Consider the following 13739-nt stretch of genomic DNA (forward strand, 5'->3'; position numbering starts at 1 on the left):
ACCCTCTAGGGCCCCCGCGCCCCCCCAGAGGGCGAGGGCCGCGGATGGCGCACGCGTTCGCGTGGGAGGCGGGGTGAGGTGCCGCAATGCCAGCAGACGTTTACCTTACCTTACCTTACCTTAGATGGACCGCCAGATTAGGCCTCGCGGCCGCGTCTCCCGCGCGCAAAGAGCAAGTTTTCGCAGTGGCCTAGAGCGTGTAGATGCGTTGTGTGAGAGACGAGTCAGTGCGCGAAAAAGGGCGCAAGAGCCTAAGGCCTCGTCGGCGGCGAAAGTAGCCAGAGCCACGTACTAGTGGCAGCAAGCCTGTAGGGGCGGGCCGGTCACTGTCAACTCGGCGAGCCGCAAGCATTCACCTTCTTCTCGCAATCTCTTGGGCACCCAGCAATGCCCCAAGCGGAGCGTCTAGGCTGCACCTCGAGGCTGCATCTCGGCCGAATCTCGAGGCTGCATCTCGGCGGAATCTCACCCATCTGCTCGCCGCCCGAGCACCAATCGGCGGAGGCATCGTACAGCTGGTGGCCTGTTCACGCGTCGTCTTCTGTGAAGAGGCGCATTCGACGAGGGCGGAGGAGCCACACAGCCGGCAGCGACCGGAGCGGCGTAGCAGTGCAAGCAGGCGGCCGTACCCCAGGAACGTCGCATTGTCTGGCGCCCACTTGAGAGAGAGGTGGACCTACGTGCTGAATACGCCGACATGAGGGCGGGAAGACGGTATTGTGCAGCGTATTCAGAGCACCGCGTGAACACAATGAATAGGAATACAGTGAATGCAGCGGAATACGGGTGAATACAGCGGGATACGTGTCCTCTCGGGCGCTGGTTGGGATACAAGAGTACGTATTCCGCTTCTAGGGAGGTGGACCTCGAGGGCGAACTGGTCGACGGTGGCGAAGAAGATCGGGTTGTGGGCCACCGTGTCGGCGTACAGCGAGTACTCGCAGCCCTCGCAATCCATCTTGAGCACTGCCTATTCACAGCTAGAGGTGTGAAGAGACGCTGTTCACAGCCTCCTCGCAGTCCATCTTGAGCACTGCCAGTGGCGCCGCCGGCGCATCGACGCCGCCGCCGCGGCCTCCTCCCGTCACCCTCCTCCCGACAGCCTCCGTCGGCCCGACCGCTCTGCGGAGCTCAGCGCTGCCAGGCGGGCGCAAGCGGTGGGATGGGCGATCGCCTAAAAGACATGTCTCGGACATGACCTGGACGTGTCCTGGACATGCCTCGCGGTGGGACGGGCGATCGCCCCCGCGTATCAACACCTCGAGATTGCGGGAGAAGACCGCCTCGTCCGCGAACCTACGGGAGGGGGCTGTGAGGCTCTGGGACGCTTTCGAGAGGGCTCCGAGACGGCCAACGAAGCAAGGGACATGATGTCGGTGAGTCTCTCGCAGCCGCTAGCCTCTCTCGGCTAGACCTCCTGGCTAGATGTCGTCTATATCTCGGCAAGATCACAGATCGCGACCAGATTGCAGCCCGATCACAGATCGCGGACATATTGCAGCCAGATCGCGGCTAGATCGCGGCTGGTGCAGATCTCTGCCAGCTCTCTAAGCTCGGCGAACCTCTCAGCGGTCGCGAGCCGAGTCAGGAAGGACGGACCAACAGTCCGCCAGCCCGCACCAATCCGCGGCTCCGGCAGCAGTGCAGCGAGGCTGCAGTTCGGCCGCATGCGAGGCGAGGCGCCCGGCCCGCACATCAGGCGAGGCGTGCTCGCCGGCGCCGCCCAGGGCTTGAAGAAGACGTTCGGGCCGAGGCGCGGCGGGTGGCGCACCGTTGGATCGCACGCCACCACGCGGCATCCCGTCCGGTTGGCGAGCTCGAGCTCGAACCAGTAGTTACGCTCCACCCCGTAGCTCACAACTGTGCACGCGCCGGCCTCGTACTCTGCATGGCAGAGCACGTGGACGCCGTATGTGCTCCCGCCGTGCCCACGGCCAACCCTCATCCGCTCGCACGACGGCAAACCAGCCTGCTTCCGGCGCAGCCGCAGGTCGATGGCCTCGCCGGTGGCGATTAGCGCTTCGAGTGCTTCCGAGTCGGTGACTGGCGCGTACGATGCCATGTACATGCGGCCTCGACGGAGCTTGCCAGGACACTCACAGGACACACAGAGGCGACCATACGTGAGTGCCGTCCTGTTCAGACCGTCATCACTTTGATCATGGTCGGATCATGGTCCGATCACGGTCGGAACAGATGGGGCCCGTGGTGACGGCCCTATTTCCGGACCTTGATCCTTTCGTGATCAGCCCATGTTCCGACCATACTCGAACCTATGTTCCATCCGTGATCGGCACATGGTCTGACCATGTTCGAAGAAGCGGCCCCGGCCCAGGCCCCGGTCGCCCCGGCCGCGACGGAGGCAACGCTCGACGACGAAGACGACGATGCCTCCGGCCCGTCCATACTCCTCCGTGCCGCGGCCGAGATGATTGTAGACGAGGCGGAACGCAACCGCCACATTGACGCAGCCGAGGCGCTGCTCGGGCTAATTCCGACTGTGGACCTGGAGACCAGCGTCATGGGCGTTGGCGGCGAAGGAGAGGAGCCTGCCAATGAGGTCGGTGCTGGCGGCCCTGGGCCCGTAAATGGCGAGCCAGACGCCGGCCCATCACCGGGAAGGGAGGCGCCGAGGCTTGGCGCGAGGCGTGCCTGGCATGTGAAATTTGTGCTCCGGGGTGTACTTGATGGTAGGGTGTTGTCCTCCCAAGATCTGCTCAGAGTCTCGGTCATCGAAGCCGTAAGAGGTGTACTCTTGGAACTTCATGACAACCTTACTCGACCCATCTGTGATGCCGAGCTCATTTGGGGTGAACGTCGCCCAGCAGGTCTCCTCGCCGACTTCGTGGGAGCCGGAGTAGTGCAACTCACAAGTGCCTATCGGTGGCTGCGGCTTGGGGACGACGTGGACCGGGATCTGGATCGATTTCGGAGAGTCGGCCGCGCCGTCCAGAGTGACCGTGCACCTGTAATAGCCGTCCACCCCAACGGTGGCGGTGCTCTGCGCCCGCACGAAGCATTAGTCGTCGCGCGGACTGGTGAACACGTTGTCAGACTTGGTGAATTTAAACGTGGCGCCGTCGGTGGTCTGCTTGTCGTTGCTCCGCGCACACCTAATGCCGGTCGAGGACTGCCCGACATAGAAGGACAGAGAGTCGAGAGGTGCGGCCCGTCCCAGCCGTCTCGTGTTGAGAGGCGTGGGTGGGGCGGTCAGAGTAGGGGCCGCAGAACGTCCAGGGGAGGTGGACGCGGACCTCAACCCGCTGCCCGTCACCGTCCGCGTGGGGACGGCCGTCGACGTCGTCGGGCTCGCGGGGCGGTGCTCGGCTAAACCAGACCAGGCGGTCCGGCGCCGCGACTCCTTTCTTACGGCGGCTCGACTCCTTGTTTAGGCCGAAGACGATCACGGGCTTCCAGACGCACACCACGCCCGTGCTGCTGGCCATCGGCGAGCGTGCCGAGCTCGCGACGGACGAGTACCTGCCGCTCACCTCGGTGCTCGAGGGCGTGGTCATCCTCAAAAAGAACCCAGAGTTCGAGGGGCAGTGAGGAAGCACGGCGAGGCGCGGTAAGACGCGGCGCATGCGTGGCGAGGCGGGGGGGGAGGGGGGGGATGCCGCCCACACGCCACACGCACACCCACAGGTGCCACCTCGCCTCGGGAGCCCCGCCGCGACTTGCCATTTCGCGCCGCCAAAAGGAACCGTCTCTGGCGTCCAACGAGCTTTTTTGTATTGAAGAGATTCTGACGTCTGTCATCAGTGACACGAGCGGTGTCCCTTCTGACCTCCCGCGTCCCGGATGAGGGGATGACCTGGCAGCTGGCTGCTCCCGTCAGGAAGCGGAGAAGCGCGTCCACCGCCGGCGCTCCCGGCGCGGCGCGCGCTCTCCGTGAAATTCACACCCAGAATATCTCGGCCATGCCACACGCCGGCCCGCTCGTCTCGCCCCGCCGGGTGCGGAGTCGGCTCCGCGGATGACTAAGATATAACGTTACGTATATACCGCCTACCGGGAACTGATTCAAGATAAGAGTAACTCTACCATCTTTGCGAGGCGGCGCCTTGCACGCAGATTAATCGCTCGGCGGGGCACAAAGCATTCTCACCCAACACGTGCGTGGTGCCCGTTCTCCGGAGCTCTGTCGCCACCTCAGAGGGCACGCGCCCCTTGTGGCAGTTGAGGTGCAGCTCGATCGGCCAGACTCCCACGCGAGTCTGAGTTGTCGTACTGCCATTGGCCAGCGCTCGCCGAGCGGCTTGCATGAAGGCGAGCTGGCTGCGGCTCTCCTCTGCGGCTGCGACGTCGGCCGCGTAGCGAGCTGTGGCAACGCGGAAGAGCAAGGCATCGTTGGTCGTGTACAGAGAAAATGCATCCTGTACGTGCTGCTTCATAATCGCTTCGTTGAGGACCTTTTCGGAGCCGGCGTTTGAGTTGCACGAAGGCAAGCGAGCAGAGAGGGGTCCCGGTGCGCCCTCACTGTGCGAGGCGGGCAAGTAGACACCGATACGCGCCATCAGAAACCAGAGAAACTCGTTGAGTCGCGCGCTCGGTGCCACGTAGTCGTAGGCCGCTAATAGCTGCGCGTAATGCAGCGGAGTTGAGAGGTTGAGGGTGGAGCTGATCCCGCTATTCAGCCACCGGCTCTGCCGATCCGGGTTTTGGGCTAGCCACAGAGCGAGGTCGTCGGCGAGCAACGTGGCATTCCTCCGCACGCTCGAGGTGCGAGAGAGCGATGGAACCACACCAAGCCCGCCGTCGAGCCGAAAGTATCGGTATGCAGACCGCTGAAGAGACTTTGGCTCACGCACCACCGTCACGACCTGGAGCATGCATGAAGCGTCGCGATACATCTTGCGGAGCTGCGGCAGGTGCGACAGGAAGAGCCGCATGTCACGGCCGTGAGGGTGATAGGAGTGGTAGATGTGCGTGCGGTGCCACGAGGGCAGCAAGGTCGGGACCTTGTGCCTCTGAAACCGCAGGCCCAAGATGGCGTGGAGCACATCGTTTGGGAAGTGGTGACTAATGGAATGTGTCGCAACGTAGGACCCCTCCGAGACCGCGCTCCAGTTCTTGCCAATCATACGTCCACTCACATTGACCTCGGGCGGCCTAGCGTTCGCAAGCGCCCAAAACAGATCGTCGACGGTGGTACCGCCCGTCTTTGGGATGTGACCAAAGACGGTGAGCGAGCATGTGCCGGCGTCGGAGCGAACGCCTTTCAGCGTCGGATGAAGATATCGTCGTTCGGCGGCGCTCATCACGAGCGTTAACCAGCGGGCGGCGGCGCAACCAAGTGCCTTGTTTCATGTTTGCCCGGTCGGCCGTTGCGCTTGGGTTTTTCTTCTTGTTCTCCAGAAGAAAAAAAGTTGTCTGTTCGGCACCGGGCACCGCCTCGGTACACTCTGCCTGCGGGCCGACGTTCACATTTCGACTTTTTGTTCTTTCCTGCTCCCCGCGCGCTCTCTCTCTCTCATGCTCTCTCTCTTTCTCACGACGGCACCTCCTCCTCCCCCTCCCCCTCCTCGCCCCCGCCCCCTCTCTGCACTCTCCAAAAGTCGACCGCCACGTCCTTGCTCGGCTGCCGGTGGTGCTTGTACATTCTGGGGATCTCGAACCGCAGCTCCGCCACCACGGAGGCCTCGCCGCCGGCCTCGGCCGCCTTTTTCGCGATGAACGGGCGGGTGGAGGTCTTGTGCAGCGAATAGACCGCGCCGCCGGGCCGGCAGAGCCGCAGCCCCGCCTGCAGAAACGCCACGTCCGCGCCGTGCGACTCGCTTCGCGTCCTCTTGTAAGGACGATCAGGGACACAGGGGAAGGGGAGCGGGGAGCGCATCCCGTAAAAAGAAAGAAAACAGACAACCCAAGGGAGGGATGGGAGGACGGCACGCCGCCACCACACAGGGATTTTAAGAAGAGGGGTGTGGTGCGCTAGCCGTCGCATCCCGTATAAATAAATAGAGCAGTCATCTCCAGGGAGAGATGGGCGACGCATCCCGTAAAAGAAAGAAAGAAAGAAAACAGACAACCCAAGGGAGGGATGGGAGGACGGCACGCCGCCACCACACAGGGATTTTAAGGAGAGGTGTGTGGTGCGCTAGCCGTCGCCCACCCTAGGGAGTCCGCCTCTGCATCCCGTAAATAAATAAATAAATACAACGGACACGCCAAACGAGGGGTGGGAGAAGGACAGGGTCCCCACCTGCACGAGCAGGATCTTGTAAGGACGATCAGGGACACCGGGGAACGGGAGCGGGGAGCGCATCGCGACACGGAGGGGGGCTGGGCAGGGTTCACCCTCACGACAGGGTCCCAGGGATTCCTCTCTCGTATAGGACAGGTTGCACCCGGCGGCACGGGGGCAAGCGCGGGCCTCCTACTGGTTGCGCTCTCCTAGTTCTCCTGCTCCTGACAAGGGACAGCGACAGGCTCGCAGCACGGTGGACTCCCTATCCACTGGCGATCTCTCTCGACTAGCGACCTTCCTCCGACTTCTCACCGGCAGTCTCTTCTACCACAGGCAGACTGACACGTGGGTGGCAGTGGCGGTGATAGGAGTCTCCCACTCTGTGGGCCTCGCTAGAAGTGCGACCCCTGCGCGTGTCCTCGCCCTTGAAGGGGAAGGGGCTGTGTGTCTGTGCATGTGTACAACATGTGTGTGTGTGTGTGTGTGTGTGTGTGTGTGTGTGTGTGTGTGTGTGTGTGCTCGCTCGCTCGCTCTCGCGCGCCGCTTGCGCGATCGCGCGCGCGCGCTGCGCGAGCCGCCCTGCCCGCTGCGCTGCTAGGGATGCGCTGCGGGAAGGGCTCGGCGGCCGTTCCTAGAGCTCCTCGTCGCTCCCCTCGTATAGCGAGGGCTCGTTGGACTCGAGGCGTGGACCGCCGTCGTAGGGGGAGCGTGCGGCTCCGCGGGCGACGCTCGCCCAGTCCTTCTTGTTGCTCTTGACCTCGCCGCCGCCGCCGCCGCGGCCGCGGCCGCCGCGCCCGCGCCGCCCGCGGCTTGTGCCCAGCCTGACCGCGCTCGGCATGCGCTCGTAGATAGTGTCCTTGAAGGCGGAGTGGAGGAGCGCCTCGAAGTTGACACACGGCGCGTAGCGGCAGCGAGCGGCGGTCTTGCACGGGAGGGCGGTCTGGTTGAAGGCCGGGCAGAAGCCGATCCCGTCGCGCGCCGCCATCGCCTTGGCCTTGCCCGCCGCGCGCGCGACCTCGACCTTGTTGTCGACGATGAGGCTCTCGAAGGTCTTCTTCTTGGCGACGTTCGCCGCTGCGGCGCGCCTCTCCTTGAGCGCCTGCGCGGCGCACTGCGCGTCGTGGATGATGTCGGCGTTGGTCAACCCAAATGCGCGGCAGGAGGGGCAGAGTTTGTTGCCGAGGACCTTGACGCACCCGACGTCGAGGCGGAGGGGTCCGCCGACATCGCCGCTCGCGTAGACGTTGGGCAGGACCGGGAGGTTGCAGACGAGGTTCTCGTTCTTCACCTTGAAGAGGATCGAGCCGTCCTTCTCGTCCGACTTCGTGCCCAGGAAGGAGTGGTATCCCTCCTGGATGGAGACCATGTTGCCGAAGTGCTTCTCCAAGAGGGGGGCGAAGTGCTCGATCTGGGCCGCGGTGTCGATGGCGCCGCGCGTGCGTATGGCGAGGAGGCCTTCGGAGTCCGTGGTCGCCTGGGTCTCGCGCGCCTCCGCCTGCTTGCCCCACACAGTGGCGTCGAGAGCGGCGAAGGTGATGGTGATGTTGTCTGGCGCTGGGAGCTGTAGGACGCCACCGCCGGCGTACTGCTCGAGGAAGGCGCGTGCCTCGCTCTCGCCGCTGAAGGCGACGCAGATGGCGCGCGACGTGCCGATGATGGGCACGCTGATCGCGCTTGCCTGCTGCGCCTCGCCGCCTGGTGTCTTCTTGATCAATTGGCGCACCTCGGTGACGAGCGCCGTCTTGTTCTGGATGTCCGGGATGTGCGAGCCGTCGCGCGCCGCGAGCGCGACGTGCAGCAGGCGCTTCGTGCCGCGGTCGGTGCCGGCGGCCGCCGCAGCGGCCATCTGTGCGGCGTCCACCATAATGGTGTCGCCTTCTTTGGCGTCGTCGTCGTTGACGCGCGCGCTCGCGAGCTCGCCGTCGAGGCGGCGCTTCACGCCGAGTCTCTGGCCATCATCGGCCTCTTGCGCGCCGTCGCGGCCGCGCGCCGCGCCCTCGGCAGCGGCAGCGTTGAGCACCGGCGGCGGCAGGCCGGCCGAAGCGAACGCCATTCAAGTGAAGCGCCGTGCCAGTCTGCATCCCGTGCCCAGTGTTGTGCGGCGTGTAAAATTCTTTTCGCAGACCCGGCACGGCGTGACAGGCGCCCCAGGCGCCCAGGCGCACTGAAACACCTCGGGAGCCGCCAAGAGCGGCCAGCCTTCGCACCTATCGGACCTCTGCCATGGCCCTCACCTGCGGCCGAGCCGCCCTCGCGCTGCTCGCCGTCTACGTGGCGATCCTCTCGCACACGCTGCTCGAGCTCTTCTACCCGTCGCCGTGCCGCGGTGCCGCCTGTCTGCAGCCGCTGCTGCGCAGCGGCGCCGCCGTCGACCTGCAGGCGCACATCGACGGGCGGCTCGTCTGGAGCGCAGCCGGTGTGAGCAGCGGCGCAGGCCTCGAGGACGTCGCGTTTGCGGTCCCGGTCCCGGCCGAGGTGCGGCTGGGCAGTCGAGAGGAGCTGCATCTCGACTTCTCCATCGCGCTCGCCGGTCAGCAGCAGCCCATCGCGCACGCCCGGGCGCTCCTCTGCGCGCGCCGCCAGCCGCGACGCCGCAGCACCGCCCGCATGCTGCTCGCCGAGCCAGCCGTCTCCTCCACGCCCGGGCTCCGCCACTTCCGACTCTGCCGCCGCCGCCGTCCCCGCCGCCTTCGCTTCCAGCGAGCAGAGCGGCGTCGCCGTTTCCAGCGAGCAGAGCGCCGCCTCCGTATCCAGCGAGCAGAGCGGCATCGCCGTTTCCAGCGAGCAGAGCGGCGTCGCCGTTTCCAGCGAGCAGAGCGGCGTCGCGCCGCCCAACGAGCGGGGCGAGGTGCCGCACTACCTCTATGCGGCGGCGAGCCTCGAGCTGCGGCTGGTTGCCGACGAGACGCCGCACGCCGGGCCGGTGCTGCCGAGCGACGGGGCCCAGGTCGCGAACGGCGTGGACTGGTCTCGGCGCGTGTACGCGCCTCGGCTCTACGTCGACGAGCTCGGCCTGCTGGGCAAGCACGCGCTGCCTCTCTCGAGCGACGTGGGCAAGGAGCCTCCTCGGCTGCGGCTGCGGCTGCTGCCCATCTCCCTCGGTCGGTACCGCGCCACGCGCCAGCTGCACACGGCGCTTGGCGCGCTGCAGGCGGCCAGCGGGATGGAGGCAGTTTGACGCGCTGCGCGAGCTGTGCCTTCCCCCCTGAGCCTTCTCTGAACCTTCTCTGAACCTTCCTGCAGGCCGAGTTCGACGAGCTACGCGAGCTGCTCTCCGAGAAGCGCCTCTACCGCTTCGCGCTGATGCAGCTGATCGGGCTGCTCCACGTCGTCTTTGACGCGCTCGCCTTCCGGAACGACGTCGGCTTCTGGAAGGGGCGGGAGGACCTGAGGGGCCTGTCCTCGCGCGGCGTCATCTTCAACGCGGGCTCCACGCTCGTCATCTTCCTCTACCTGCTCGACGGCGACGGCGTCAACTCGATCGTCCTCGCTACCTACGCCTTCTCCACCGCCCTCGAGCTTTGGAAGCTGACCAAGGTGGTTGCGATGCGGCGGCGGGCGCGCGGCGCGGCCGGCGGCGCCGGCGGCGAGGGCGCGCGCGCCGAGGCGGCGACGGAGCGGTTCGACGAGGTTGCGACGCGGCACTTGACGTGGGGACTCGCGCCGCTGGTCGTCGGCTGGGCGCTGTACGCGCTGCTCCACTACCCGCACGCGTCGTGGCGCGCCGCTTCCCTGCCGTCCTCCCGCCAGCCCCGCCTCCGAGGGGGTGAGTCACCAACCTTGGATTCTGCACCCTCTTGTCAGGTACAGCTGGCTGCTCGGCTCGCTGGCCGACGCGATCTACCTCTTCGGCTTCATCGCGATGACGCCACAGCTCTTCATCAACTACAAGGCGCCGAGAGGAGCCGAGATGGCCCGAGATGGCCCGAGCTCTCCGAGATCCCCAGATCTTCATCAGCCACAAGGCGGTTCGCTGCTCAACCCCCCCGCACCCTCCAGGCCTCAGTCCCTCCCAGGGCACCCCCCTTCCCCGTGCCCCTGCCTGCGCCAGACCAGCCCCCTCGCTTCTGCCGTCGCCACGGCGCGCCGAGGAAGTACACACGCCGTTTCGAGGCAGAGCTCCCCCGCCCCCCCTCGCGCCAGATGAAGAGCGTCGCCCACCTGCCGTGGCGCGTCCTCGCGTACAAGGCCTTCAACACCTTCATCGACGACGCCTTCGCGCTGATGGTCGCGATGCCGACCGCCCACCGCGTCGCCTGCCTGCGGGACGACCTCGTCTTCCTCGTCCTCCTCTACCAGCGCCGCCTCTACCCCGTGGACCGGAAGCGCGCCAATGAGTTTGGCATCGCGTACGAGCGGGACGAGGCGGACGTCGCTCCCGCGCGAGGGGAGGGCAGCGCGGGAGATGGGGCCGAGGAGGGGCCTGCTAGAGGGGTGGAAGCGGAGGGCGAGGTACCCACCCGCCTCCTCGACCTCCCCACGGAGCTCCTCGTGCGTGTCGTCTCTCGCTGCGACCCCGCCGACATCGCTCGCGTTGCGGCCGTCTCGCACATCTTCCACGCCTCGCTTGCGAAGGAGGGCATCCGCTTGTGGGCGCAAGAGCGCGGCTTCGAGCTGGCGGCGCAGCCAGAGGGCGAGGGCTGTGCCGTGCGGTGGCTGTGTCTCGCTGCCTTGCTGCGCGAGTCCAACCCGCCGGTGAGGGCGTCGACAGGCCGCTCCCACAGCTGTGGCGACCGAAAAAAGTTGGACGGTTAGTGCCAGTGGTGCGCGCAGGAGCCTGAGCCGCCCAGTGTGCGAAAAATAACGCACCTGCCCACGTTGTGCATCCCTCCGGGGGCCCCTCTGCGCCGGGGGCGTTGTTGGAGGAGCTACGTGTAGCGGCTAGGTCCTAGGACGCAAGCGTCCGTCGCCCTTTTCAAACTCGGGGCCCACTCGCACTCCGCTACGTGTGTGTGTACTAGTATTATAATAGTAGAGGATTATAAAAATCGGGCGGTTGCGAGCTAGTACACTCGGCCGCTTGGTTTTGCTATGCCGGGCAAGAAGGGATGGCACAGTTGTGGCACCATTTCAGAGGTTGGTTGGTAGTTGTAGCTGACCACAGGTTGGTGTTGCCAATCGATGCAGCCGGAGCAGCCGTTAATCGCGCCGACGTTGATGGGGAGAGGCGGAGACACGGCGCTGGGAATGGAGCAGCGGTCGCCGGAGCAGCGGCCGCCGTATGCTGCCTCGCCGAGAGCAGCGGTACAGGTGGTGATGCTGCAGCCCCTACTGGTGGCGGCGAGCGTGCCTTTGTACGAACTAGTGTGAACGAAGCGCGAACGCTCCGTCCTTCGCGTGGCGAATCATGGTCTCCTCGAAGGCGGAGAAAGCCTCGGCAATGTTAGATGAGACGCAGCTCCGCGAGTGGGGGTCGGCATACTCAAGCCCGCGTGCAGCAACAGTGGTCAAGGGCCTGACCGGTCTCCCCGCAGTCGGCCGCTGTTTGCAAGGGGGCATCGCGGTGGATCTCACACGGTGCCCTGGAAGGGAGCAGCCCGCGGGGTCGAGGGAACCACTCGAACGCCTTGCAGGTGGCATCGCGGAGGCACCTTTCCGCGCACGCGTCAAACGTGGTGATGCCCCGGAGGGCGGTGTACTGGCCAGTCTCGCACGTCGTGGTCCGGCACCCGCCCTTCTTGCCAAAGCCGAGGAAGTGCCCGGGCGGGCAAGCCAGCCCACCGGGGATGCCCGGATAGCACTCCTCGGAGGCTGGCGGGGCGGACGGCGGATCAGCTGGAGGTTCGCGGATCGGCGGCAGCGGGGGCGCGGTCGGCGGCGGCGGCGACGATGGCGGCGGCGGCTCAAAGTCTGGCGGTGCGGAAGGCGGTTCGGCTGGAAGGTCGCCGGGACCGTAGTCGGGCGGAGCGGAAGGTGGCGAGCTCGGCGGTTCGGCTGGAAAGTCGGTGATCGACGGCGGCGGGGGCGATGCCGACGGCGGCGGCGGCGACGGCGATGCCGACGGAGGCGGCGGGGAGGGCGAGGCCGCTGGGGGCGGCGGCGACGGCGAGGCCGACGGCGGTGGGGACGGAGGCGGAGGGTAGGGCGGTGGGGACGGAGGCGGAGGGTAGGGCGGTAGGGACGGCGGACAGGCATCGACGCGCGTGGCGGGCCCCAAGGCGTCGGTGCCAATAGCGACGTTCGCGCCGCACGCAAAGATGACCGAAGTGATGTCGGTGCCTCTGAAGGCTTCCTGCATAGCGGGCGGTACGTGGAGGCTCGCGTCGGGAAGAAAGGCTAGGGGGGAGGGGGGAAGGGGGGAGGGAGCGCGCACATTGCCGATGGTGTTGAGGCTGGTTGCGGTGATCAGGTCGAGGGTGCCGCTGAGCCCCGTGTCGTAGAAGGCGGAGCCTCCGATGCTCTCGATGCTCTCGATGCTCGACCCGAAGGTGACGGAAGTCAGGCCTTGGCACTGGGCGAAGGCCGCCTGCAGCGAGGGCGGTGCGTGGCGGCTCGCGTCGGGGCGTCGGAAGAAAGGGAGAGGGGCGAGGGGGGGGGGGGGGGGGGGGAACCCCCCCCTCCCCCATGGTGGCCAGGTTGATTGCCAGGCTCAGGTCCACAGCGGGGATTTTCCCCCCCTCCCGAGCATAAAAGGCACCGAGTCCCATTCTCAAGAGGCTCCCGGGGAAAACCACCCAAATGATTCCCGGCGCGGGGATTTCTTGGAAAGCAAACTTCCACGAGGGCGGGGCGTAAATATGCGTGGGGGCTCCCGTCCGGGCCTCCGAAAAAAAGAAAAAGGGAAGGGGGGGGGGGGAGAGGGAGCGCGCACCATCGCGATGGTGGCGAGGCTGGTGCTGCTCAGGTCGAGGTCGCCGAGGAGGCCCGAGTTTGAGAAGGCGGAGTTTCCGATGCTCTCGAGGTTCGCCCCAAAGGTGACGGAGGTGACGTCGGCGCATCTTTCGAAGGCTCTCTGCGAAGCAAGGGAGAGTGCGGGTACGGAGTGAAGGAATCTGGGGAGGGTACTCTCGGGTGGGAGGTCGTCGCAGTTTTGGCGAGTGCTGCTTCAGCTGGGCGGGGAAGGAGGGCAGGCGCACTTCGGCAACAGCTGTCACCAATGAGCAGTCGGCGATTCCAGTGCTCGTGTCGACGGCGGCGCAGCAGCAGGTGCTTCCATCGCTGCAAGACATCTACAATCGAACGGCGTGCAGCGACACGGTTCATGTAGTTTATGTGAACGGCGTCTCCCCCGACGTTCAAGACAGATCTAGCCAGCAGCGGCTCTCGGTGGCGGCGAGGTGGCAGCCGACGCATATTTTCTTTCTTGTCCGACTCCGGGATCTGGGACGTGGCCACGTGGGACACACCCGGCCACACACACCTTACGGAGAGAGATGGTGTGAGCACACAAGTACTAGCAGAGTGCACACCTGCCTTGGCGGTGAGGGTCGTAAGAATCAAAGCCTCTTGGTGCCAAGCGCGCCGAAGAGAGACGGTCTACACTTCGAGAGAGTCTTTCACTTCGATGGAGTTAGCGAAAGTCGCACGGGCAGAGGGGAGACCGAGGCGTCCG

General features: G+C 65.8%; 3 protein-coding genes across 3 annotated transcripts; 1 reads left to right on the forward strand and 2 right to left on the reverse strand.

Moving 5' to 3' along the window:
- Nucleotides 1-4040: 4040 nt before the first annotated feature.
- Nucleotides 4041-6265, reverse strand: EMIHUDRAFT_247256 (hypothetical protein; the record flags this gene model as incomplete). Its single annotated transcript, XM_005765148.1, has 4 exons — nt 4041-5218; nt 5265-5409; nt 5549-5788; nt 6203-6265. The coding sequence occupies 4 exons, from the start codon at nt 6263-6265 to the stop codon at nt 4041-4043; spliced, it is 1626 nt and encodes a 541-aa protein (XP_005765205.1).
- A 2902-nt stretch (nt 6266-9167) lies between these two features.
- EMIHUDRAFT_76636 (hypothetical protein) lies at nt 9168-10942 on the forward strand (the record flags this gene model as incomplete). Its single annotated transcript, XM_005765149.1, has 4 exons — nt 9168-9359; nt 9431-9924; nt 9992-10155; nt 10305-10942. Coding segments are annotated over 4 exons (1488 nt in total), but the record flags the coding sequence as incomplete, so codon positions are not given.
- Nucleotides 10943-11055: 113 nt separating this feature from the next.
- EMIHUDRAFT_247259 (hypothetical protein) lies at nt 11056-13356 on the reverse strand (the record flags this gene model as incomplete). Its single annotated transcript, XM_005765150.1, has 8 exons — nt 11056-11098; nt 11243-11455; nt 11511-11642; nt 11779-11938; nt 12317-12419; nt 12501-12653; nt 12999-13139; nt 13264-13356. The coding sequence occupies 8 exons, from the start codon at nt 13354-13356 to the stop codon at nt 11056-11058; spliced, it is 1038 nt and encodes a 345-aa protein (XP_005765207.1).
- Between the last annotated feature and the right edge of the window lie 383 nt (nt 13357-13739).

The sequence above is a fragment of the Emiliania huxleyi genome, assembly GCF_000372725.1.
Source record: "Emiliania huxleyi CCMP1516 unplaced genomic scaffold EMIHUscaffold_562, whole genome shotgun sequence".
NCBI lineage: Eukaryota > Haptophyta > Isochrysidales > Noelaerhabdaceae > Emiliania > Emiliania huxleyi.